Source organism: Eptesicus fuscus, chromosome 13, assembly GCF_027574615.1.
Source record: "Eptesicus fuscus isolate TK198812 chromosome 13, DD_ASM_mEF_20220401, whole genome shotgun sequence".
NCBI lineage: Eukaryota > Metazoa > Chordata > Mammalia > Chiroptera > Vespertilionidae > Eptesicus > Eptesicus fuscus.
The window spans coordinates 79,254,098-79,281,167 of record NC_072485.1 but is presented as its reverse complement, the minus strand read 5'-3'; the positions used below and the strand labels follow the sequence as shown (position 1 = coordinate 79,281,167).

General features: G+C 47.8%; 1 protein-coding gene and 1 long non-coding RNA gene across 6 annotated transcripts in view; both read right to left on the bottom strand.

The window, feature by feature from the left end:
- Positions 1-14,143, bottom strand: part of LOC114233540 (uncharacterized) — a 36,991-nt gene extending 22,848 nt beyond the window's left edge. For all 4 annotated transcript variants that reach the window (XR_008557908.1, XR_008557911.1, XR_008557910.1 and 1 more), the window contains exons 1-3: positions 12,706-14,143; positions 10,328-10,383; positions 1,656-1,766 (exon numbers count right to left, since the gene is read on the bottom strand). This is a non-coding gene — a long non-coding RNA (uncharacterized LOC114233540). The remainder of the gene's footprint in view (positions 1-1,655; positions 1,767-10,327; positions 10,384-12,705) is intronic.
- Positions 14,144-21,756: 7,613 nt separating this feature from the next.
- CFL1 (cofilin 1) lies at positions 21,757-25,231 on the bottom strand. 2 transcript variants are annotated; one of them, XM_008146942.3, is made up of 4 exons: positions 25,090-25,231; positions 22,933-23,240; positions 22,599-22,675; positions 21,757-22,430 (listed from the first exon to the last, which is right to left on the bottom strand). In XM_008146942.3, exons 1-4 carry the CDS (start codon positions 25,090-25,092, stop codon positions 22,318-22,320), a joined length of 501 nt encoding a protein of 166 aa, XP_008145164.2. In that variant the 5' UTR covers positions 25,093-25,231; the 3' UTR covers positions 21,757-22,317. The 2 variants fall into 2 exon arrangements, with proteins under 2 accessions (XP_008145164.2, XP_054581621.1); XM_054725646.1 differs by lacking the exon at positions 25,090-25,231 and adding an exon at positions 24,130-24,152.
- Between the last annotated feature and the right edge of the window lie 1,839 nt (positions 25,232-27,070).

Genomic DNA, 27,070 nt, shown 5'->3' with positions numbered 1-27,070 from the left:
GAGGGAGGAGGCAGGACCCAAGGAGGTCCTGTGAGGTGACTCAGAAGCCAGCCTCGCAGTGCCCTCTCCTGGAAAGCTGGGCGTTCACCTTGTGGGCCGGGTGGCAGCAGACAAACCCCTCGGTGCACGCGTGTGAGTCTTCCAACCAGGTGTGCCACTGCCCCCTATTGGACACAATGTTCTTCAGCTTTACCAGACAGAGGTCTAAAGTGAAATATTAGCGATAAGCCCCACCAGGTGATCTCAAGCAAGGCACGACCTTCTAAGTCTCAGTTTCCCCATCTATAACATGGGAGCGATGGTAAGAACACCTGTCCTTGCGTACCTCAAAGGGCTGTCATCAGGAGGAAATGAATGAAATAACTTTGCCTGCCTTCCTACCTCCTGCCTTCACATAATCCAGGTCACTTTCCTGAGTGTCTTTCTCTCCAGTGTCTCTGAACTATGAGCGAATTATAAAAAATATGTAATCGTGTTATTATAAGCTTAAAAGCTAGTGGCTTCTCTTCTATTAGCTTTAAACACAATTTTCAAAGCATTTTTTCTATAAGCATTTATCATAATTTAAATCCATTTTCTGGCAATGATATGTTCAGTGGCTAATTTCCTCTCTAGATTATGTGGGGACCTGTACTAGTATGTCCTCTGTCAGCATTTTATTCCCAGTACCTACCTAACCTGGTGCCTATTGCACAGTAAATGCTTGATAATTATCTGTTGAATAAGCACCTGGATGAATCATAGGAACTGGGGAAGAAACAAAAGGGCAAAGTCAGATATGGCGGGGAATCCTTTCTCAAGAGCAGTAACACAAACTAATATTAAAAATAAAAGGGCAGGGCGATGAAAAGATTGGAAACTAGACAGAGGTGGTGGTTGCACAACAGTGTGAATGCACTAAATGCCACTGGATTGTACACTTTAAAGTGGTTAATTATATGTTTTGTGAATTTTACCTCGATCATAAAAAAAAAAAATGAAAGGACAGAACTGTAATATAATCATTATGATCCGTGATGATTTAGACACTCTACAAATACGTGATGAAGTCAACTTTTTACCATGCTTGATGGTTTACATAAATATTTCCACATAAATGATTTCATTTGCTCCTCCCAACATGGACTTGCAGACAAGGAGAATGAGGAGCGCAGATGTTCATGTAGTGACTTCCCATTCCTCCAACAGGCCAGACACTGGCCACTCGGGCCCTGCTGCCCTCTTGCCTGGAAAGGACTTCCTCCAAACAGCTGCCTCTCCCGCACCTCCTGTGGGCCCTGCTCATCGGAAAGGCCTCCCCAACTGCCCCACCTAAAAGGGCAGCACACACACCGCCATACTCTCTTCCTCTCCCTGCTTGCCTTTCCTTCAAAACTCTTAGCTCACATTACATATCATCCTCACTGTTCTGTCTCCTTCCACATAGCATACACTTCAAGAGATCAGGGTGATTTGTCAGTTTGTTCTCTGTTAAAATCCTGACATCTGGAATAGTGCCTGGCAAATAACAGGTGCTTCCTAAATATTTGTTAAGTGAATAAGTAGTAGAATTTTACCACGAACTTGGCTGGATCTTCTTGGGCCACACCACAAAAATAAAATTACAGTGTGACTGAGATAAATACCAGTTGTTAATGTACTGTAACGAAGTGTACCTTGTTCACAAATCAGTCCCTGCATGCTCCTCTTGTCCTCAGGGCAGGGCACCTGACTGTTGTGTCCCTGGCTCTCAGCACGGTTTTGATCACGTAGTATTAGGCGCTTGTCTATATATCAATAAGAAACAGTGGATTCTGAGCAATACAGAAACGAACAGAACCGGCCACAACATACGTCCAGGTCCCACCCTAGGCATGCACATCAAGGGTGGGGTGTCTCTGAGGAGGAGGAGGAGGGGGAGGAGAAGGAGGAAGAAGAATGTGCTGGGCAAGGGTCAGAGTCCAAGCAACAGCAGTGTGGCCTCGCAAGCCCGTGTATTCTATGTAGAAGTGGCTCTGCAATGCGAACCTCATTCAATTATTTCTAACTCCCAGGGAAAGCTGGCAGGGCTGGCCTCTTGAGAGTTGGGTCAGTGTGATCTGACAGGATGAACACTCTTGCAAGGTGGACAGTGAACTTCTGAGATGAGGGGCCATCCCATAATAGTGCCCAGCGGCTTCTAAGAAATTTGTGCCCAGCAGCAGCCGCCACCTTCCTCCAACTCCTAAATCAGGGGCCAGGCATGATGGAACTGGTGTCTCACAAGAACCCAGATTAGGAGTCAAACTCCTGAAGCTCTAGTCAGCTTCCTTCCTTCCTTCCTTCCTTTCTTTCTTATCCTCACCTGAGGATACGTGTTGTTTTTTTAAATTAATTTTTTTAGAGAGAGGGTAAGGGAAAGAGAAAGAGAGAAACATTGATGTGAGAGAGAAACATCGATTGGTTGCCTCCCACAACCTAAGTATGTATCCTGACCAGGAACTGAACCCATGACCTTTCAGTGTACAGGATGACACTACAAACCAACTAAGCCACACTTGCCAGGGCTTCAGCTCTATCTCTTACACCTGTTGGAACTTGTGTCTCTAAATGCAATTTACAAATGTCAAACAAATTCACAAGCATAAATTCCGTTATTTGGCCAACCTGACCACTGCCACCCATGGGGGATTGTTACGTCTTCTATGTAACAAAATATTTAATATGGACAAATACCTAATTTCCCATCCCGTGCCTCACATTTTAACTTAATGGTACAGAAACAGGTTTTCAACATTTGATAAATCACAAAACTTTTTAAAAAATGTTCTGAAACTGAATTTCTGTAGAAAATTTCAAGCTATATAAGCTATAGTGTACACACACACACACACACACACACACACACACACGTACACGCACACGTATTTTCCCTAAAAGCTTCCTTATAATACACCCAAAGTACACAGCTCAAAATTCAAGCCAATGACTTATTACAAAACAAACAGAAAAACATCACAGCGTAATTTGTACAGCTGCCACTACTTTTGCCACTTTCCATGGTATGGCTGGTAATTCATTTCAGTCGGTGCTGGCCTCAGGAACTAGGACAGCCACCTTTGTCCTGCACTACCGCCCATGAGCCGGCTCCCTGTGGGCACTCACGCATGGGGAGGTATGTAGTTTTTCTCAATTCCCACAGCATTTAGAAAGACAAACAAAACCAAACACAGTGTTTTTATCTTATACTGCATTCCCTAAGTTCAAAAAGAGCATTTAGCCCTAACTGGTTTGGCACAGTGGATAGTGTTGGCCTGCGACTGAAGGGTTTCAGGTTCGATTCCAGCCAAGGGCACATGCCCGGGTTGTGGGCTCGATCCCCAATGAGGGGGCATGCAGGAGGCAGCCGATCAATGATTCTCTCTCATCATTGATGTTTCTCTCTCTCTCCTCTCCCTACCTCTCTGAACTCAATAAAAATATATTTTAAAAAATAGTATTTAGCCATCAGTAGAGGCCTGGGCTTGACACAAGATTAAATGCACAAGCACAGCCTGGCATCAAACTGGACCAGCGATGCAAACTCAGGTACCTGTGGAGGTGGGCAGGAACCCTAGGCATGCTGGCAGGCTCTGGCCAACTGGGAGCACAGGTCCCCGCTGTAGGAAACCCAGAGAGGCAACAAGGGTTGCAATATGGGGCTGGTGTGGTCAGATCTCCTCGCTTTTTAAGAAAGCCAGAAACCAGGTTTTAATGTGAATCTGTAGATTTTTAAATGTTAGCAATTAATTCTAAAAACTGTTTAAAATTTTCTATGGGCCATGTACACCTGAAACGAATCTATAATAATAAAAGCGTAATATGCTAATTAGACTGGATGTCCTTCCAGACAACCTTCCGGATGAAGCCGGGGCTGCGAGGGAAGCCCGGGTTCTGGGTGCCAGCGGGAAGCCGGTGCCGGCAGCCGGGGGAAGGAAGGCCTACTCTTGCACAAATTTCGTGCATCGGGCCTCTAGTATGAAATAATATTGAATATCAATTGTAATTTAAAAAGGGGGGGAAAAACCTGACTGATGTGGCTCAGTTACTTGAGTATCATCCTATGTACCAAAAGGTCACTGGTTTGATTCCTGGTCAGGGCACCTGCCTAGGTTGCAGGGTCAATCCCCAGTAGGAGGCATGCAGGAGGCAGCTGGTCAATCTCTCTCTCTCTCTCTTTCTCTTTCTCTCTTCTCTACCCTCTCTTCCTTCCTCTCTCTCTAAAAAAAAAGAAAGAAAAAGAAAAGAAACCTCTATGGACCAAACACAACACATCTGTAGTCTGATGGCACCCGGACAGCCTGTGTGTGAACTCTGGGAAGTAGTAGGTGCTTCCAGAGGGACCCAGGCCCGAATCTGCCATTCGTTAACTGCTTCTTAGGGTGGTCACTTCACCTCCCAATCACTTGGCACTGAAATCCAGCCAGCTGCAGAAGTACCGAGGAGCAGCTAAGGGTGCTGATTCCCTTGGGTTCATATCCTGACTGCCATCACAATATACCTGCCTTGTCACTTTGATTGACCACTCTGGGCTCCAACTTCCTCATCTATAAAATTCGGGTAATAATACAACCCCTCTCATAAGGCTATTATGGGATTAAATGATATACTGCGTGCAAAGCGCCTAACTGCAGAGTAAGGTTGATGACATAGAGCAACTACTATTATCTCTAAGCGTGGTGCCTCCCTCCTCACCATCCATTCACAATCAGGAAATCCTGCTAAATAGGACATCTAAAACCCTCTCCAATCTATCCTCTTTTCGTTTCCATTTGTCTGCCTTAGTTCATAACCTCATCCTCTCTACCCTGAACTATTCATTATGAGCTAATAATTGCACCTCCTGCTTTACTGAACACCTACTCTGTGTCAGACAGAGCACCACTCAGTGTCCCCCTCTGACCCACTCCCACACTGTACCCAGTTGATTCGGATCTCTCGGCTTAGAACATTATGTAAAGCAAAGATCTGATGCTGTCATTCTCCCTGTCACCTACAGAACAAAGGCTAACTTCCTTAATCCTGTATCAAGGCTGTCCCTATGCTCTGCCCACGCTCCCATCCTTCCCAGTCTCTAGAATACCCTCTCTACTCCTTTTCCGGAAGGAGCCATGCAGGTCCTGGTCCATGTACCTTGGCAACACTATTCTCTCTGCTTAGAATGTTTGTGTGTCCTCTTCTCACCCACTGTTACCTTCTCACCCTTTTAAGTCCAGCCTAAAATGGTTATCTCCACCCGAAGGCTTCTCTGATCTCCTCCCTAATTAGGCCCCCTGGGGTCGGGCCTTCCCTTCTCTGTGGTTCCCCCCGCACTTGGTACATAGCTCCCTCGCAATGCATGGTGATCTACTTGTTGAGACATCTGTCTCGACATGAGAAAGGAGGCCAAGGGCAAGGCCTAGCCCTACACTTTGGCTGCCTTCCCAACTGGCACATATTCAGTATTGGCTGAATGAATGAATGGGACGGACTGAGAGGACATTTTAATAAAACCAAACAATAATGTCACTTTAAACACATCCTGTTGCAAGAAACATGAATTTTGGAGACTATGCAAAGAAAAAATAGGATAATAAAAATATGTTTAAAAAATCACTCAGGAGCCCTCAATTCTCTGAAATGTGGGCATTTTGGTTAATTTTAGTAAAAAGGGATATTATAAAGTACTAGCTACCTAGTGCTTTCTTTATTTTTTATAGATCTTGAAAATATCTATACCTACAAGGTGGCTGCCATTTCCCACAGATTCTTGATCTTCACTTTTTCTTTCTGTGGCTTCAGTGAAATGCATTTGCTATCCCAAGAGAAAATGTAATCCAGCCAAAGAAAAAGTCTGATCATTTGGTTCATAATGTATATACTGTGCAGTGCAATCTGAGAGACCCGCACAACAGAAAACTGTCCATCTTGAGCTCATGCATGTGCAGGCCTCTTCTAGGAGAGGCCACAAGTTCTCGGTGCTCAGAGAACCCCACCAGAGGAGCCAGGAGCGGATGATCTCGGGAAGGCAGAGATCTGGGGAAAATAAACATCATTGTTTTCTGGCATCTGTGGTCTTAAAAAACGTGCCACTGAAGCACTCATTCAACAAGCATTCACGGAATGAATGGAAGGGCTGTTGCACAGCCTCACGCCCTGCCCCCGGGGAGGTCAGAGCCCTGGCTTTGGCAGGCTACAAACCCGAGGTGGCCATCTAGCAGAGTGTGGCTCTGGGGTCAGGCTGCCTGGGCGCAAGCCTGGCCCTTGCAGTTTCTAGTTGGTAGAGTTGACAGAGTAAGAGTTCCTACCTCAGAGTTGTTGGAAAGCGTAAATGATAGAGAACATGTAAAGTGCTTAGCACAATGCCTGTGAAATTATTCTGATTATTATAAATTCAGTAAATGTTAGCTATCATCATTTGTCAAAAAGCTCCTACTACGAGACTTGAGCCTTCTGTAGCTTATCTTTCCAACTCTGTCCATACCCAATATCTCTATTTTATTGTCCAACTATGGGATCAGAGTTCCTTGAGAATGGAAGAAAGCACAAGCTATAAACTTCTCATCAATAAATAAGTAGTCCGGCCGTGGTGGCTCAGTGGTTGAGCATCGACCTATGAACCAAAAGGTCAGAGTTCGATTCCCAGTCGGGGCACATGCCCGGGTTGCATGCTCGATCCCCAGTAGGGGGGCATGCAGGAGGCAGCCGATCAATGATTCTCTCTCATCATTGATAATTCTCTCTCTCCCTCTCCCTTCCTCTATGAAATCAATAAAAACATATTTAAAATAAATAAACAGAAATATGGAGACAAGTAGAAGAAACAGGCCACATATACAGAACACCTGGTCAAGCATAAAAATAGATCTGGACTCTCAATGGCCATGCTTGAAGGGACAAAACAAAGGGGCATGCCTTCAAACTGCTGAGGGAAAATTCTGTACCTACACAAACCTCAGGTATGAAATAGAGGCTTTTTTTTTTTTTTAATCCTCACCCGAGGATATTTTTCCATTAATTTTTAGAGAGAGTGGAAGAGACAGGGAAAGACAAAGAGAAATATCGAACCCTGACCAGGGCCCTGGCCTGTAACTGAGGTACATGCCCTTGACTGGAATTGAACTTGGGACCCTTCAGTCTGCAGGCCAACGCTCTATCCACTGAGCCAAACTGGCTGGAGCTGGAATAGAGACTTTTTAGGCATTTGAGGCTTCAAAAAACTTGATATTATCTAAGAACTGGGTAAATTATTACAGCAATTCCTCAACAGATGTTTAATAGTATTGAGCCAGGTAAAATCACTGAATATGACAGATTGTTTCATACCACAAATATATCTGAGTGCCTACTATATGTTGGTTTGACAGTGACTACACCAGGTAACCCAGCAGACACACACTGATTCCCTCATGGAGCTTACATTCTAGTGGAGAAGAGATAGATAATAAACTACAGGAGGAAAACCCTGAGTCAGAGAGTGGTGAGTGCTACAGAGAAAGAGAAACCAGGGCCCATGACCCTAACATCCAGTATACAGGAACTACAGCAGATAGAAGCATGGACTAATTAGATAAATCCATCTGGACACAATGAGATAATTCCAGGATGCTAGACATGTGTAAGAATACAGGCTTGAAAATTTTAAAGTATCAAAGTTGTTAAAACCAAATAAGAGGGAGACTAATGTAGACTAAAAGAGTTAACAATCATACTCAAAAAATGAGCTCTGATTGGATCTTGGGCCAAGGAAAAAAGTTATGTAAGATGTTTTGGGGACAAGAAAGGATATTTGAATATAGACGGAATATTAGATAATACAAGGGAATTATTCATAATTATAATTTATTAAATTAAATTTTTAAAAAATATATTAAAATTTTTAAAATTAAATTTACTTAGGTATTATGGATATGTAGGAGAATACCTATACTCTTGGGAGGTATGTGTTGAAGTAAACAGATATGAAGTAAACAGATATAAAGTAAATAGAGCCAAGTTATCAACTGTTGAATATAGGTAGAGACTATTTAGTTGTTCATTGCTCTAATCTTTCAACTTTTCTGTATATATTAAAATGTCCAATGTAAAAAGTTAGATAGAAAGGAATAGAGGAGAATACTTAGAAAAAGTAAGCATGACAACTATTTGGAGGAATTCTGCTGTAAAGGGAGGATCTTAGTTTCTTACAACTGCTTAACAAATCACCACCAATCGGGTGGCCGAAAAGAACAGAAATGTATTTTCTCACAGTTCTGGAGGCCAGACGTCCAAACATCAAGGTATTGGCAGAGGCCACACTCCCTACAGAGGCTCTGGGAAAGGATCCATTCTTTGCCCTTCCAGTTTCTGGTGGCTCTCAACTTTCCTAGACTTGTGGCTGGATCGTTCCTGCCTCTGCCTCTGGGGTCACACTGCCTCCTCCTCTTCTGAGTATGTCTGATCTCCTTTGGTCTGTCTCTCCTATAAGGACACTTGTGATGGCATTTAGGGCTCACCCAGGTTATCCAGAATAAGCTCCTCCTCTCAAGATCTTTAATTTGATCACATCTTTTGCTATATTAGGTAATATTCACAGGTTCCTGGGATTAGAAAGTGAATATATCTTTGGGGGGGGGGGCACTTTTGTGCCTACCACAGGGAGCAAGAAAAATAGGGCAGTATGTAGAGGGGAATGTGGGGTCAAGAGAGATTTTCAGTTTTTTTAAAAATGAGAGAAGTCACATGTGTATAGTAATATTTAGTAGAGTTTGTTGTATACTATAGTAGTAGTGCAGTAGTACAGTGTATTTATTCATTGTGTTAGCCACTTTAACCCAGGAAAATTCATAAAGTTACCTTCATGATGAAAAAGAGGGTTACTCTTGAGAATTCAATTAAGAAAAATCAAAATGTAATGGAGGAGACACTGTCAAACGTGGAAGATTGAACACACAATGTTTATCTCCAAAACCACCAGATGAAAATAAACTAATATGGTATAAAACTATAAAGACAAAGAGGACAGGAGAGCAGACAACAGCAAATCAGAGAGGTCATAACATTTTAAGAGCTGAAGTAGAAACTAACGTACAGAGTGCAGGAAGCTGGGACTTGAATGCTCAAAGAGGAGAGTATAAACAAGAAGATTAATATGTTCACTGTACTTATCCCTCCAAAACTTTAAGACCTTGAGGTGGAAGGAGAAAGGCATGTCGCTGCAAACGGGGAAAGTGTTTATAAGTATGTATATAAAGCAGTTAAACTCACATATCCCCTCTCCAACCCTTTTTAGCCTGGTAACAACCCCCTACAGGATACCAGAGGGTTTATTCTCTAGAGAAATTGAATCTGCAAAACACCATCTCAGGGGCACCAGGCACAGCTGAAGGCAGTAGTGAGCACCGAGCTGGAAACAAAAGGACTGGGTGAAAATATGCGTGCTAAATGTTGGGTCCACAGCTCTCTTCCCCCTACCCTGATACTAAACCTCAACAGTGGTGGCCATGCAAATATTCCCCAGATAGAGGCTGGAGAATTCTTCTCTGGAGAAACTGTATAGGCCCTGCAATGTGACCTACAGAATCTGACATTTGAGGGTGCCCAATAAAAACACTCTGCTTATCTAGTCACCTTAGAATGAAGGCCGTCCGTTAGCAAGCCCCATCTGTGCACAGAGTTTCCAATTAGCTCTGCTTATTGACTTATTCTTAAATATAAATAGTCAAAGATGCAACATTTGAGGAAAACCTTCAACAACAACAACAATACACATATACAACAGATAATGGGGGAGTTCAGAGGAAACAATATGAAAAGTAGAAGAAAACTTAAAAATAGGACAATTTCTTGGAAAGATAAGAGAACCTGTACACGAAACAAAACAGAAATTACACACACACACACACACATATATATATATATATATACATATATATATAGAGAGAGAGAGAGAGCAATCCATGAACAAGAGTTAAAATTAAACATTGGATAGAAAGGATAAGAAGGTAAAATGAAGCTGTCCAGAGAATAAACAGAAAGAGAGGGACAAAAGTAGAAAAAAGTAAGAGCTATAATTCAGGCTCCAATATCCTGTAGTAGAACCACAGAAATTGGGATAAAAGTGAAGATTGAGCTATGGAGTGGTAGAAAACAGGTATTTTACATAAGGGGGAAAACATAGAATAAAAATAAAAAAAGGAACAAAACACATTTATAAATAGCAACACTTGGAAATTAGAGGACAGTGGGGCAATGCCTTTAAAATTCCAAGGAAAAGTATTTCCAACCTAGAATCCCATACCCAGCTAAACTATCAATAAACTATGAGCAAAGAATCAATATTTTCAGACAGATAAGGTGTCATAAAGTTTACCTGCTATGGTCACTTTCTCTGGAAGCTATTAGATGATGTGGTTGACCAAAATGAGCCTGTAAAACAAGAAAGAGGAAGAAGGTTTAAGATCCAGGCAGTAGGAGATCCAACACAGAACAGAGAGAAATCTTTTTTTTTTTTAATATATATTTTATTGATTTTTTACAGAGAGGAAGAGAGAGGGATAGAGAGCTAGAAACATTGATGAGAGAGAAACATCTACCAGCTGCCTCCTGCACACCCCCCACTGGGGATGTGCCCGCAACCAGTGTACATGCCCTTGACCGGAATCGAACCTGGGACCCTTGAGTCCGCAGGCCGACGCTCTATCCACTGAGCCAAACCGGTTTCGGCAGAGAGAAATCTTTTTTTTTTTATAGCTTACTTTTATTTATTATTATTTTTATTTTTATTACTATTTTTTAATCCTCATCTGAGGATATTTTTCCTTTTTTTTTTTTTTTTTTTTTGAGAGAGGGAAAGACAGAGAAAAATTGATGTGAGAGAAACACATCGATTGGTTGCCTCCTGCATGAGCCCAGACCAGGGCCCAGGCCCAAGAGGAGCCTGCAACCAAGGTACAAGCCCTTGACCTGAATCTAACCTGGAACCCTTCAGTCTGCAGGCCAACACTCCAATCACTGAGCCAAACCGGTTAGGGTGATTATTTTATTATTTTTAAATTTCATTTTTTCACCATTTAGCCCCACTATACCACTCCCCCCGCCCCATCCTCCCTCCCCCCTGCCCCTGCAAAGTCTTAAGAAGCCCAGGAAAGCAGTTACGGAGCAAGCCTAAAACACAACCACCCTACATTACACCCAAAAGACAAAGTACTCCAAAAAAGAAAATTCCAGCCGAAACCGGTTTGGCTCAGTGGATAGAGCGTCGGCCTGCGGACTGAAAGGTCCCAGGTTTGATTCCGGTCAAGGGCATGTACCTTGGTTGAGGGCACATCCCCGGTAGGGGGTGTGCAGGAGGCAGCTGGTTGATGTTTCTAGCTCTTTATCCCTCTCCCTTCCTCTCTGTAAAAAAATCAATAAAATGTATTTAAAAAAAAAAAAAAGAAAATTCCAGTGGACAAAACTGAATTGATATGTTAGGTTTGACTATATAAATGAAAATATTGCATGGGGTTTACATATCTTTTGGAGACTTTGGGGAAAATTAATAAAGGGGATGTAGAAAACTTAATTAAAAATCATGAGGCTATTATAAATTTGTATTATGATACTTGTGTTATATTATGATATGAAGTTTCTACTTAGATATTTTACAGACTTTTTAAAAGTACACGGAGAGCCCTAGTCGGTTTGGCTCAGTGGATAGAGCATCGGCCTGCGAACTGAAAGGTCCCAGGTTCCATTCTGGTCAAGGACACATGCCCGGGTTGTGGGCTCGATCCCCAGTGAGGGACTTGCAGGAGGCAGCCAATCCATGATTCTCTCTCATCGTGGATGTTTCTATCTCTCTCTCCCTCTTCCTTCCTCTCTGAAATCAATAAAAATATATATATTTTAAAAAGCACATGGAGAAAAGTGGGTTAAGTATTCCTTTCGTCCTAACTATCCATGATTGTTGTCCTATCCAAGAGACAACAGGATGTAAGAGCCTAAATTCTGACATTGATGTCTTGACAGTGGGCACTCAGGGAGTCTTCTCTCTTCCCTGGAATGAGGGTAGACAGTGGGTGGCATGTGGAAGACATTTTTAAAAAGTCCCAAAGGCCCGGCCAGCATGGCTAAGTGGTTGAGCCTCGACCTATGAACCAGGAAGTCATGGTTCGATTCCACATGCCTGGAATCGAACATACAGTGCAGATTTGATTCTCATTGTGGGGTGTGCAGGAGGCAGCCGATCAATGGTTATCTCTCATCATTGATGTTTCTATCTTCCTTTCCCTCTCCCTTCCTCTCTGATATCAATAAAAAAATATACATATATTTTTTTAAAAGTCCCAAAGGATACAAACATAAGGGGAAAAGTCCATGTGATTATGTGAATAATTAAAAATCAAAGATGAACAATACAAATAATTGAGACAACTTCAAATCAATATGAGCAATTCAGATTTGATGTGGAGGTGAGGGAAACCTGTGGAAATGGCGGTCATGGTGAAGTGATTAAAATAGTGGAGCCCAGCAATTATTCAAAACTGCATTTATAACAGCAACAACCTGGAAATTATACGATAGTGGGGAATAATTAGAGGGAAGACCAATGAGGATGGGCTTGGTCCAGAGAGACAGGCCCTGTGAGAGGCCTGTTCCATTAGATTATAAAATGGGCTACATGGGAGAGGAGGGGACAGAAACAGTGAATGAAATGACTTTAAAACCCAACACACATAATCACTATTTTGAGATTTGGCTTCTTACTTTTTTTCTTCATTTGTTTATTTTCTTATCTCTCTCTTTTCTTGCTTTTGTCTCTGTAGAGTCCCTCGTCCATCTTTAGGATCCTCGTTCAGAAGTTTTCTTTGCTTGCTCCGGCCTGTATCTTCCTCGACAACCTTCATTATTTGTCCTTTATCGTGCTGTAATTTTCCATTTTTCTCACTGCATTCTTACTATGCAAACCAAATCCTTACAGCCCATCCATTTCTCAAATATTTCTCTACAAGCTCCTTGGTTACAGCTCTTCTCCAAGAAACGAACATCCAATGTTTCTTTACGCGTTAACACATTATCAAATATTTTCTTTCTCCTCAGAATGTTCCCATCTCCTTTACCACTCTTCTGTTTCCTTTTGGTCTTGGTCTCTGCCTTCAGCCCCGGTAGCTCTTCATTCTCAGCCTTAGATGCTTCCTTTCCTCTCCCATATTTACTCTTTCAGGGTCAATAATGTTCTGCTGGGCTCTAATTTCTCCTCATTGACTTGCAATACTTTCTCCAACTGCTCCTCTTTCCCTCTTTAGCTTCAATCCTTCATCTGCCTCATTCAGATTCATCTGTACTATCATTCACTCCACCAAGACATCCTCCTCAACTTCCACCCCTTCCTCCGTCTCCTAGTTCATCATTCCTGCCCACCCTTTGCAAAGGAATTTCTATCTCAGCGCCAGGAACTCTTTCACTACCACTCGTTCAATTTTCTCTTCATTTATGCTCCCTATTCTCGAACCCTTCAAATCCTCTCCACTGGACCCCAGCTTCTCTCCTCTGGATCGCCGCCTCTCTTCACTCAACTTCAGCTTCCCTCCACTTATGCTCAACTCCTCATTCTGCCCTGGTCTGTGTCCTCTGGATCTCATGTCCTCTCTACTGGTCCCCACCCCGGGAAACCTGGGCGTCTCTCTGAGCCCGGACTGCCTCCTAGACCCTGCGGTCGTCCCTGCACTCCCAGCTTCAACCTTGGTTTTGAGGCTGGCTTCCTGCTTTCCCCACACTTCCTTGGGGCTCTCTTGCACCAAGCCGACTGAGGACCGTAACACAGTGGCTACGCGGTGCAGGAGCCGCACATTCCTCTCCTGACTCAGGCCCGACTTGGCTTTCCAGACCGTTTCCTCATCTTCCTTAGGTTTCGGCTTCTTAGGTTTTTGCTTGCTTCTACCCAGCAGCTCCATTTTCTTTCCAATCACGACGAGCCCGTCCCAGGGGATCCACATTTTTTCTCCCACCGGTGACACTCTGCTTCCCAGCTCCGGTAAGAAGCACACGCGGACCTGGGCCGGGCCTTGGATGCCCAGGCCGCGGGCCTTGCCGCGCCCCTTCGCCTTCCAGTGCGGCTTTGCCCGCCGCTCCCTCGGGTCCCAGAGCGGAAGTCCAAACGGAACCCCTTTCTCCACAGACATTAGTCCTTGCCCTCGTCCGCAGCCCACAGCTCCCTCCCCAGCTCCCCATTACCTCCCCCCACCCCCCACCCCCCTGCCTCCCCACCTAGTCTCCCACCCCGCCCCCTAGCCCGCCGCCCCACCCACCGACTGGGTGGGGGGCGCAATGGGCTAGTGCGCACGCGCAGACCACGCGAGACCCTCGAAAGGCGCCGTCCCAAACGGCGGCGGGCGAGGCAGCCAGCCTGGGGGCGGGGCTGACGTGGCGCGAGACCTCTGCGCCCCAGCGCCCCGCACCCCAGCGCCCGCGCTGTCGCTGGTTCCGGGCCCTCTCAGTTCCGCGATTCCCCTGGAAAGCTGAGGCCTGGACACAGGAAACGACAGGCGTTGCAGCCAATGGCGTCGCACACGATAAACCTGATACCCAATCAAGACAAGGCTGCGGGGGGGGGCGGGGGGAATGGGGTGGGAACCACGCCCGACTCCAGGTGACTCCTTGGCGGCGAGGGAAGCGCGTCTCCATCAGCTGATAGTATCTCCACTTGGCCCGTTCCTCGGGGCGAGTAACCCGGGACCAAGCTGCGGGAGCGCGCGGGCAGTGGCCAGCCGCGGGATCGTTGTGTGCAGCAGCTGAGGAGAGTGATGGAGGAGCACCAAGAGGCTGGGAGGTGTAGCTCAGCGGTTGAGCGTCGACCCAGCAACCATGAAGTCGCGGGTTTGATCCCCAGTCATTGCGGGCTCAATCCCCAGTAGGGGTATGTGCAGGAGGCAACCCATGTTTCTCTCTATCCCTTTCCATTCCTCGCTCTTAAAAAAATCAATAAAAAGAGGCTGGGAAGGAGAGCAAGGCAAAGAAAGAATGCAAACCTCACTCCATGATACCGTCAGGGTCAGGGAGGTGTGTGTGCGCGCGCGCATGCTGGAGCAAGAGGTTGGAGCGCCTCTGGCCCCTGCAAGGGGACTGGTGAGGATGCCAAAGGAAGCAGGGTTTACCTTTGTCCTTACAGATGGAAAGGGACCTGTCATCGTCACTCACACTCCTTATTTCTCCAGGACAGACTCAAGAGGAGGGAGGGATATTAGGGTGGAACCCCCCCCCCCCACCCCCACCCCCCGCATGGTGGGTGGGAATCCTGTTCAGCGCTCATAGCTTCACTTGTGTATCCGTGTTCATATAATCATAAGACCATTGCATCTTTCTTTCCTCTTTACTTCATTCAACAAAAAGCTGTTGAGCATGTACACTTTTGAAGGTTGGAGGCATGTACATAGTGAGCTGTGGCTGAGGGATAAGGATGGAGCAGCTGTGGTCCATCCTTTTTCTTTGTAAATCTTTACTGTTGAAAGTATTACATATGTCTCCCTTTAATCCCCATTCACGTCCTCCAGCCTGCCCCGCCCCCACCCCAGGCTTTCATCACCTAATTGTGTCCATGAGTTATGTATATACAAGGTCTTTGTAATTAGATTTGTGGTCCATCCTTGACATCCTTGGGTTGCAGGTCAGGCGAGTGCAGGAGACAACCAATTGATGTGTCTCTCTCACATCAGTGTCTCTATCTCTAAAAATCAGTGGGAAAAATATCTTCAGGTGAGGATTAGCAAAACAAAACAAAAAAGATTAAAAGGGTAAATTGTATGTTATGTATATCTTACCAAAAAACTTGTCACAAACATTACAAGAAATGAAAAATGCAGGTTAATATCTCTGTGAACATAAATGCAAAAATCACAAACAAAATATTATCAAGTTGAATAAGCAAAATATTTTTAAAATAATACTTTATGACAAAGGTGTTTGCCTGGCCAGTGTGGCTCAGTGATTGAGAGTTGACCCAATAAACAGGAGGTTACAGTTTGATTCCTGGTCAGAACACATGCCCCGGTTGTGGGCTCGGTCCCCGGTGGGGGATGAGCAGGAAGCAGCTGATCAATGATTCTCATCATTGATATTTCTCTCTCTCTTCCTCTCTGAAATCAATACACACATATATGTGTGTGTGTGTGTGTGTGTGTGTGTATCTATATGTGTGTGTGTGTGTGTGTGTGTATATACATTTTTTAAAGTGTTCTTCCAGGAATGCAAGGTTGTTTACCGTCTGAAAATCAATCAGTGAAATTCAGCACATACACAGAATAACAGGAAAATCCAAATGATATCTCAAGAGAGGGAGAAAAAAAATGATTTAAAAAGTCAAGAAAAGGAGAAGGGGGAGAGAGAGAAGCATTGATCAGTTGCCTCCCAAATGGATCCCAACCGAGTATGGAAGCTGCAACCTGGGTATGTGCCCGGACCTTTTGGTGTACGGGAAACCGCTCCAACCAACCTACCCACACTGGCAAGGGCAACACGGTCTTTTATAAAAAAGCGCTAAAATAACTGGCTGTTTAGATGGCAAAAACGAATCATAACTTAAATTACATAGAAAATGAATTGAAAACGAATCATAGGCCTAAATATAAAAGCTAAAACTATTAATTTCTAGAAGAAAAAATAGAATATCTTCATGACCTTGGAGTAGGCAAAAATTTCTTCAAGAGAACACAAAAACCCTTAATCATAAAAGAAAAATCTGATATATTGAGCCTGTAAATTATAAGTCATTAAGAGTAAAAAGGCAACCCATTGAGTAGGAAATAATGGCAACACATATAACTGACAAAGGGCTTGTCTTTAGTATATATAAAGAGTTCCTACAAATCAATAAGAATAGCATTTTTAAAAGGTTAGGGGAGGAACAAAATATTCGAATAGGCACTTTACCAAAAGAAGATATCCAAATGGCCAATGGGTACATAAAGTGGTGTTCAAGGTCCCCAGGGATTACAAGTTCAAGGTCATTCCTCCCCAAGGATAATAGTGTGCTATTATCTTACCACCCCAGTATGGCTAAAATAAAAAGGACTAACAGTTCTCTACGTATTGGCAAGGATGTGGTGCAACTGGGACTTCCATACAATGCTGGCAGTAGTATAAATTAATACAGTTATGTTGGAAAATTATTTGGCATTATCTATGAAAGCATTTTACACATGGCTTCCTTATGGCCAAGCAATTCTCATACCCAAAGAAATTAGTACTTAGGTCCCTCAAAAGACATGCAAGAATGTTCATGGTAACTTTATTCATAATAACCACAAACTTGAGCAAATGTAGAATGGATACATAAACTATGAAATATTCATATAATGGAATACTACATCGCAATGAAAAAGAACCACTGCACTCAACATTTGTGTGTCTCACAAAGAACATGAACACAAAAAAGTATATACCGTACAATTGCATGTTTATGAAGTTCAAGATCTATGGTGATAGAAGTCAGAATAGTGGTTGGTGGTCCCGTGTGTGCCAAAGCCTGTGAGACAGTTGTGATGCATGGAAGGGTTTCTGCAGCGCCTGGAGGCCCACCCCACTCTGCGGCAAACCACTTCTTTGACTTTTTGGAATACAGCCAGGATGTGAGCTGGGCTGGAGCACAGGGATCACCCCTAGGGGTGGGAGACAGGGCTCTAGGCAGGCTCAAGCCTCTCACCAGCTCTGCCAGTGGCATGTGCCTGGGGTGGGAGGTGCAAATACCCACCCCAACATCATACCCTCCCCACGTGTGCCTCAGCTGAGTATCGGAGGAAAGAACAGAGATCCTTGGGGGTTTTCTGAGGAATATTGTGAAGTCTGCAGAGGAAGCCCTCATCACTGGCATGTCAGGGTGACCTGTGGGGCTGCTTTCTGGATTCACCCCAGGGCCTTCGATCCACAGGAAAGATTGAGGCTAAGGGTGGCTGTGGGAGGAAAGCCACTGTGGGGCCGGGCCTAGAGGAAGACTGTGCCACCCCTGGTTGTCTGTGTGGTGCCATGCTCTTGGTCACAGTGGGTTTTATCTTACTCCCTTAGGTGGATCACTTCTTTGACCTTCGTGCTGGAGTACCACACCCACATCCCGGATGCCTGCCTGCGAGAAGACTGAGTCATGCACCCCCACAAGTGTACACAGGGCCCAAGGGGCCCTGGATTCCTTGCCCCCTCTCCCTGGTGGTTTCGTTCCCCAGGAGAGAAGAGAGCGGGAATGCCCCGTGTCTGTCCATGGCCACAAACACCAGAGGTGAGGCGTGACATGTAGACCACTGGGTTCTGATGGAGGCCTGGCAGACAACTCTATCCCTATCTCGGCTTCACTAAGTTGTCTGGGAACACAGGAAGTCAGCCAGCTAAAAAGGTGAGCAATGCCCAGCAGGTGTGGCTCAGTGGTTGAGTGTTGACCTATGAACCAGGAGGTCACAGATCGATTCCCTGTCAGGGCACATGCCCTGGTTGTGGGATTGACCCCAAGTAGGGGGCATGCAAGAGGAAGCCGATTAATGATTCTCTCTCATCATTGATGTTTCTATCCCTTCCTCTCTGAAATCAATAAAAATCTATTTAAATAAACAAACGTGAGGATTCCCTCTCACCCCCCTGCTGCCCTTTCTCTATGGGTTCCTCTGTGGAAGCCTACTAAGTATCTGCTCCAGGTGGGAGTTGCAGAAGTGCTTCCTGGGATTTGGGAAACAGCAGAGGGGGATTTCCCCAAGGGTGGGGTAAGGACAGGGAAGCTTTAAGCATCCACGTAAGGCCCCTGCCCTAACTCCTCCCCACTGCCTCTTAGGAGCTGCCTCAAATTGGCAGAGTTCTTTGAAAGACCAAGAGTGAGTACTGCCTTCTGCATTGAAAGGCCACACAAAGATCCCTTGCAGGGAAGAATCCTGGGGATGGGTAAAGCTCCAGGATAATTTTGGAATCTTCATGACTTCTTGACTTATCCTCCTGACTAGTTTAATAAAGAGGTGAGTGGAGACAGGGATCCAGCCTCAAGTGTGTGTGTGTGGTGATGGAGGAGGATGAGAACCAGGCCTGGCAAGGCATTTACATGGATGTGCCTGTGCCTCTGGCAGACTGCACTGTGCTGCCAACATCCTGCCCCAGATCTACTCTTTCTGAACTCTTCTCCGAGTCACTGGAGTGTGCCAGTCTTTCTAAAATGTGTTGGACCACATCTCTTCCCAGCTCAAGACCCTTCAGTGACCCTGTCCCTTCCAGAAACTGCCCAAGACATAAAGCAAACTGGCCACTGCCATCCAAGGGTTCCCACTGAGCTTCTGGCTACCCAAGCACATATCAGATTTGCACACCAGCAAAACCTTTGGCTGTCGTCTCATTCCTACTCAACCCCCAAAATCCAGATCAGATCCCACCTTGTGTGTGAAGCCTTCCCTGGCCTGTTCCCCTGAACATCAGGGTTTCACCTAATAATTATCAAGTGATGATGGATATTTATGAGTAGTAGCCCCCAACCCTCAGCAAGCTCCCTCCTCAGCCACCTTCCTGATTCACAAGATGGAGGGCCAAGAGGCCTCAGACAAGAACCTAAAGCTGTCAGACATGGTGAGACACATGGGAGACTCACAGGCAGCCAAGGTGAGATGGCCCCAGAGCAGACATCAGGGCTAGAGGCCAGTGGGACTAGAGCAGCCAAGGAGGGAAGGTCAGTGAGCAAGTGATCCTGTGTGCCTGCCGGCCCCAGGACCTGCCGTACCGGTGGCTGGGGGTCCTGGCCAATTAGAATGCCAAGGCACACACCAGGAACCAGGGATGGGGACTGAAAGCCACCCCATTCCTCTCCCCGCCCCTTTCCAGACTCATGGACTTTGAGTCCCTGTGTCTCCTCTTGCCACCAAGTTGGCGGAGCTGGAGCTCAAGCATGCCAAGGTGAGCCCTCCAGCCTCACTGAGCCTTCTTGCTACCTGAGCTCCCAACCCCTAGGTTCTTTTCCAGGTGTCTGAGCAGCCCTGAGCAGTCCCAGGTTCAAGGCCATGTTTTCCAATCTTGGGCCAGGACCCTGCCCTTAACAAAGCCCTCAATAAATGGCAACTGTTACTGTTGAGGACAGGGATGAGGGGGTAGGGGGAGTTATCTGAGGTACATGAAGAGCAACACCCTGTCTCAGGGAGCATGGTGGCACAGGCCAGGGACATCCAGGACCTTGCTCCTCTGCAGGATATCACACTGTTCTCTGGAATACCCTTGTCACCCTCAAAGGGAAGCCTTAGAGCAGCCAGATCCTGATCTGAGACATTTAATGACAAATCTCCCAGACCTCCCATCCCAGCAATATGCCTCCTTCCCCACCCACAGCAGCCACTGACCATGCCCATAACCTCCCAGGGCAGGCAAGCCCAAGCCCCACCCATGCCAGGTGCTAGGCCCTGCCAAGAATAGGGGAGGAGCATGGGTACCATACTTGTCCACAAGTAAGCAGAGCAGCCTGCTCATAAATAGAGGCTGGTTTTGTAACAAAGAGGCCTGTTTTACCAACTTCCCAGTTTCAGGGCCCACCAGGCATACCCTCTACCAGGCACTATGGAGACCAGATCCTGGGGGAACACGGGAGCAGCCCACAGCAAGCATCCTCAGCCATTTTCCAGAGCACCAGCAGATTCCATGGGAAGGTGCAAGACCCAGTGCTTAGAATCCAGGGCCAGTCAAGGAATGGACCACATATGACAAATCCTCCATACCCATTTTCTAAGTAGTAAAATGGAACTACCCCTTCCTGCCTCCCACGGATACTGGCAAGTTCCAAGTAATCAGGTCCAACTCTAGGCTCTTTTACATTGGAATGGAGGGGGGTAGAAGTCCCTCATTACCACTCTTGGGACTTCTCGGATACCTTTACCTGCTGGGCAGGTTAAAGCCTAAAGTACAGGCTGGAGAGCCCAAGCATTGCTGGCAAAAATGACTCCATCTCTAGCCAACACCCCCCTTGATTAAACACAGGGAGGCAGAGCCCAAGACACCTGGGTCTGAAGTTCTGGGCTCCACCTGGTTAGCCCCACCCTGGACTCCAGCAGGCCAAAGGCTCAACCTGGCTTCTGACTCAGCAGCCACTGGACCCAGCCCTCGTAAGTCAGCCATCCAGGAAGAAGGTAGAGAAAACAGCAAAAATGACCCTGAAGGCGGAGAAAGTAGCTCAAGGGGTAACCTGTGATTTGCCATCTCTCAGCCCGCATCTGGGAAGGACTGAGCACAGGATCGGAGAAGGGGCCTCACTGCCCTGTCACCCACTAGGGTCAAGGCTACAGAAGAAAGCAGTTCAGGCATAAAACCCCTTCTGCTGGAGGGCCCCCTGCAGATATATGCTGGCTCAGGTACCTCCAAAATAGCCAGTCTGGTACCAGCTGTGACACCACCTGGAGCATGAGTGGCAATTATCAGAAGGGAGACTTGGCCAGTTACAGAGGCCAGATGAGGGTGTGGGGCTGGTTGGAGGTAAGGTCTATTTTTAAAAATTTTTTGTTAATCCTCACCAAGGATATGTTTCCCATTGGTGTCTACACAGAGTGGAAAGAAGGGGGAAGAGACACAGAGAAACATTGATGCAAGAGACACACCGATTGGTTGCCTCCCACATGCACCCCAACCAGGGCCGGGAACCAAGCCTGCAACCAAGGTACGTGCCCTTGTCCAGAATCAAACCCTGAACCCTTCAGTCCGAGGGCTGATGTTCTATCCACTCAGCCGAACCTGCCAGGGCAGAGGTATAGAGAGAAGATTCTGCTCATTCTCCTAGCCTATGGCCCCCACGAGATCCCCTGGGCCCCAATCTGGAAACAAACAACCTTTAATTAAGTGAGGCTTTTTATTGTTGTTTTTCTTCCTTTTTTTTTTTTTTTAATTAAGGGTCCCTTACTGGTCCTGCTTCCACGAGTGGCCAAGACCAGGTGGAAAAGGGGAGGGGAACCAGGCAGCATGGGGAAGGGTTATCTTCACAACATTCCATTTATACACAGAACTAAACAGACAAGCACAGAGTCACTATTGCGGTTAGAAGTTGGCAGCATGGAAAAGGGGGGGAGGAACAGGTTGCAAGTAGGGGTGTCGTTAAAAAAAATACAGGCCCTCTCCAAAACTGGGGTGCCTGGGGTAGGGAGGACTTGGTCTGTTTCAACCCGAGAGGAATCAGAAGATCAGAAGCTGTTTGGGAAGGCCAGAACCGTCAGGGGGGGAGGGAGGAGGAAGGTCCAGGGGGTGGGGGGCTGTTTGGCAACTGGGTGAAGGGATTGCCCTCCCCCTGCTGGGATCCCTCCAGCCCCTCCGGTCTGGCAGAAGGGGGGCAGCCTGCAACCCCCCACAGGCAGGTCTGGGGCTGCCAGATGCTCCAGGCAGGGGGCTGGAGGGGGCTCACAAAGGCTTGCCCTCCAGGGAGATGACAGCACTGCCCCCCAGCTTCTCTGCCAGAGTGCAGCGGTCCTTGACCTCCTCGTAGCAGTTTGCTTGTAATTCATGCTTGATCCCTGTGGGGAAGAAGGGAGAGTGTTATGGCCAGGAAGGAGCCAATCAGAACAGAGGGAAGGGACAAGGTTACCTTCCAAACAGGCAGGAAAGAGGGGCCAGAACCACCTCTGCCATGCCAGTCACCCCACCCTGCAGCCAAGATGAGCAGAAGCACATGTGGCCCTTACCCGTAAGCTTCTTCTTGATGGCATCCTTGGAGCTGGCATAGATCATTTTGCTCTTAAGAGGCGCAGACTCAGGGGCCCTGGAGGGAAATAGAAAACTTGCAGCAAAACCCCCTCCGAGTCTAGGAAGTGTCCTCAAGCTATAGATGACTTCCAGAAAACACTTGGGCCAGCCCCTAGCATTCAAGCTTTTATCAAGTTCCTCATCGACAAGTGTTCTCCCTCCCCCAAACACACACATCAGGTTACTCAGGAGCCACAGATTTCCAATCCTGGGAAAGAGGGGCAGGGCAGAGCTAGGACAGGTGACACAAAGTGCCTGCACTGAGGAGCTCACCAGAAGATAAACACCAGGTCCTCCTTCTTGCTCTCCTTGGTCTCATAGGTCGCATCATACAGGGCGTAGCGGCAGTCTTTGTCCGGCAGCATCTTGACGAAGGTGGCGTAGGGATCGTCTACTGTCTGGCCCACATCACCTACCAGGATCTCCTTGCCCTCTTCCAGAATGATGTTCTTCTTGTCTTCACTCAGGCAGAACAGCACCGCCTTCTTGCGCTTCTTCACCTCCTCTGGTGTCGAGGACTTACGTACCTTCATGTCATTGAACACTTTGATGACTCCATCAGAGACAGCCACACCAGAGGCCTGGGAGGGGCGGGGGGAGACAAGCCACACACATCTCATAATGAATATTTCTGGGACTCCCCCTGAAGTACCTCCTTTGCTTTCTTAGGAGTTCTGTCTGGATGCCAAAATAGGATAGTCCTCAGCACCAAGAAGTCATTAATCCCCTTCCCAAAACAAGTGACCCTATTTTCCCACCCAAGTCACTATCTAAGAACCAGATGGGACACAACTCCAGAATAGCAGCCATGGAAGAGACTTCTGATCACCTAATTCAGCATCACTCCTCCCCCTGACACCTTACAGGCTAACCACTAAAGACCTGTGGGAGGCAGAGCCCTGGCTGAGACATTAGCACAGAATTAAGACTCCACAGCTACTGACTCGTTTCCTACTCACAGGACTCAATCTCAGCTTTTGGATAAAAGTGCTGATTCAGATAGACAGATAGACGGAGGGGACACAGACACTTCACAATGCTGGATGGGACACCAAATGTGCTCAACAGTTCTGCAAAGTTCATCAGAACTACTCAATACAGTTATTACGCAAAGCATCCTCTTCTCTGCTGGGGTCTTCCTCAACCAAAGCAAAAATTACAGCCCTAATGACGGCCCTACCGACAACTCCCTGTTCTCTGGAAAGAACAGGCTCAAAGGTCGTTGATCAAAGCAAACAGGCCAAGCTAAGTGCCCACGGTACTTCAAAGCCCTCCAAACTTCTAAGATGGGTCGTGTTGGGGGACCCCCGGAAAGGGCTGTTCACAGCGAAATCGGCCTCGCCCCCCTCCCGGAACTGCAGAGGAAGTGGACCACGTGACTCAGCCGCTTCCGGAGTAGGCGGAGAAAAGACATCAGCTAGGCTCGGCCTCCATCGAAAGAAACCCCTACCCAAAGGCAGCAGCACTTACAGGGTCTCAACCCCTAAGACTCGCCTTTACCGACCGGCATATCAGCCACCTAGGCAAGTTACAAGACCTTCGGTTCTCGCAGCCTTGGGGCCGAACACAGGGGGCGGGGAGGTTTCCGGGCGGTGCCCGCCTGGGTCACTTCCCTAAACTAGGCTCCACCCTCAGGGCCCATCCGGGAAAGCCGACGGCCCCGCTCGTCCAGGGTTCTGGGCCGAGCGGCCAGACCTGAGCGTGTGCGCACGCGCCAACCGACAGCGCCGCTCCAGCCTTTGCAGGGTGGATACGGCGGAGAACCCAGCTCGCTTCATGGGCTCGCTCGCTCTGAAGCAGGGCCGTGGCCTCTGTGGTGTACTCTCAGTGAAGCACGGGCAAGCAACCCCCTAATCCCAGGCGCCCGCGCCCGGACCCCGCTGCCCCAGTCCCTCCAGGGCGCAGGCATCCCCACCACCTGCTCTCGGACAGACCCGCCTGCCACGGGAGGGTGACGCGGAGACGGGAACAGCCCTTGGGTGGGGCGCGCGCGCCAAGACCGCTCGCGCGCTTTTCCTTTGCCGCCCCCGGGTCGAGTTTGGATACCGCGTGCTCCTGTCGACGCGCGTTCCCGGGAACCGACTCACTTCGGCCCCGCCGCGGCGCGCGACACAAGCTGCTCCACGAGGGGCGGGCACGCGCGCACCCCGGACCCCTCCCCCACGGCCGGTGTCCGCGCGGGCGCACCAGCGGGGTGGGGGAGGGGAAGGGAGCCCAGGGGGCGCGCGAGCGACGTTGAAGCCGGCCCTCCCCTGCGCCCACGGACGCGCACGCGCATCCCAACGCCGCCCGCCCCTCAGCGAGACCCTCATCCCGCTGGGGAGTTGGGGGAGGGGGTGCCGATGTCGCCACCCCCCCCCGTTACCTCCCGCGCGCGCAGACGACCGATTCGCAGCCGCCTCCCCTCAGGCACCGTAGCCTAGCGCTCACCATGTTTCCGGAAGCTAAAGGAGATAGCAAGAAGAGCCTGGAAAGACGAGAGCCGCTGCAGCTGCTGCCGGGATCCGACTGAACGCGGCCTCTCCCGGCCCCTTCCGTTTAGTATGAACCGCACAATGAGGGGCGGGGCTGGCTTCCGGCGCTCCCTCTGCGGGCCGACGGGTAATGAAGTCCGAGGGTCCTGCACCGTCCTCTGGCTCGCTGGGTAGCAGTCTTTTTCGTCAGCCAACCACATTGCATACTGGGAAATGTAGTCCGATGGAGGCGGGGCTATGGCACGGAGCGCGCGCCTATTGGTCGAGTTTACCAGGAAACACTATGAACGGAGAAAGGTGTCGGCGCTCCTTAATAGACCCGAAAAAGAGCCCAGACTTCCCGGCTTTTGCGAAACGGTTTTTCTTAAGAACTATGTTGGCACTTTTAGGGTCCCTTGGTCCGAAAACTTTGAGTGAGTTAGCATTTTCTTTTCTGAATTGAAGCAACTATTCATTGGCCTGGAATCCAGTCCTTGAGCAAGGAGTATCGCAAGTATAAGGCGCCTTCAATCTAATAAACATTCATTGGGCACTCTCCATGTGGTGCAAAGACAGTCTTGTCTCCTGAGAAGACACCATATGCAACTTAAACAAAATAAGAGGGGAAAATAGGGAAAGGCTACAAGGAAAATTTCATAAATAGCTTTGTTCTTGTTTTAAATGTTTGGCAAATTCACGAGGCAATAAATGGAGAAGGGCAGGGGTTTGTGCATTCAATTCAAGGATTGTGTGCCTTTTGCTGGACAGCCAAAAGAGGAAATAGATATTAAATCTTGTTCTTGAGTTAATAACCAGGAATATGATTAAACCTACAAAAATTGAGACAAGCTCTGCAGGAACATAAGCTTCACAAAAAAGAAACGGGCGGCGGGCTCCGGAAGATTTTGTTGGCCTCGAACAATGTCCCTGGCCTCAGTGTGCAGGCAGAGAAAACAGGGTCGCAAACAGGCGAACTAGGACTACTGAACTCAAGTGGAAGCCCGGTTTTCATTATCTGGGGATCAGTGCCCCGAGTGGGGTACCTCGCAGAGCATGCCGGGGGTTGTAGTCAGGGACTTTGAGCCGCACCGCCCACTACCCGAGCTACGGGGAGCCACAGGTGAAGGCCACCGCTCGACCCCGGACTCTAGCTAGCGACCCAGCCTGAAGAAGCTGGCTCCACCTTTTTTAAGCCTTGGAGTTTCCAAGAGCAACGGGGAGGGGAAGGGCGATATCGCAGTTACCCTGGAGACGCTCCCGCCCGCCCCTAGCCGCGGGATGCCCTAGATGTCCTTATTAGGACAAGAGACTAGAGGGGGCGGGACCAACCCTGAAGCTGGCTGGAGGCTCCTTATAAGGCAGCGTCGGGAGGGAGGCGGGAATTCTGAGTAGGCTGGAGGAGTAGGGTCGCAGCTGGGCGGAGCCTGAAGGGGCGGCCGACCCGAGTCAGCACCTCGTGACTTCCGGTACTACTGCTGGGGCTGCTCCAACTCCCTGGCCGAGACCCTGGTGCTCCAACTCGTGAATTTGCTAAACACTTAAAACAAGAACGTATTGTCTCTCAACATGGGGCCTCTTTGTATAGATTCCATCTTAAACCTCACTGAGCGTCCAAGGAGTCGCTAAAACGTCCAAGTGTTTCCTTCCACCCATGTCTTGCTTCTTACCTGCTCCTCCAAATCTAACCACCTGCTGATCCCGGCCACCACCCCCTCACCTGCCAGGATGCCCAGGACCTCTTACTTGTTCCCCTTCTGCTTGCCCTCTGTCCCCCTCCCACCGTCCTTTGGCCTTCCCTGCACGTCCTCGACTTTGCACCCCCTCCCCCACTGCCCTGTGTCGTTTCCTCTGCCCCAGCTCGGGATCACCATTTCCTCAGAGGGTCCTTCAGCTCCTACTGCCTTACCTGTGTGTCCTTATGCCCTGTACACCTTCCTAGACATCTCTACGGAAAACAT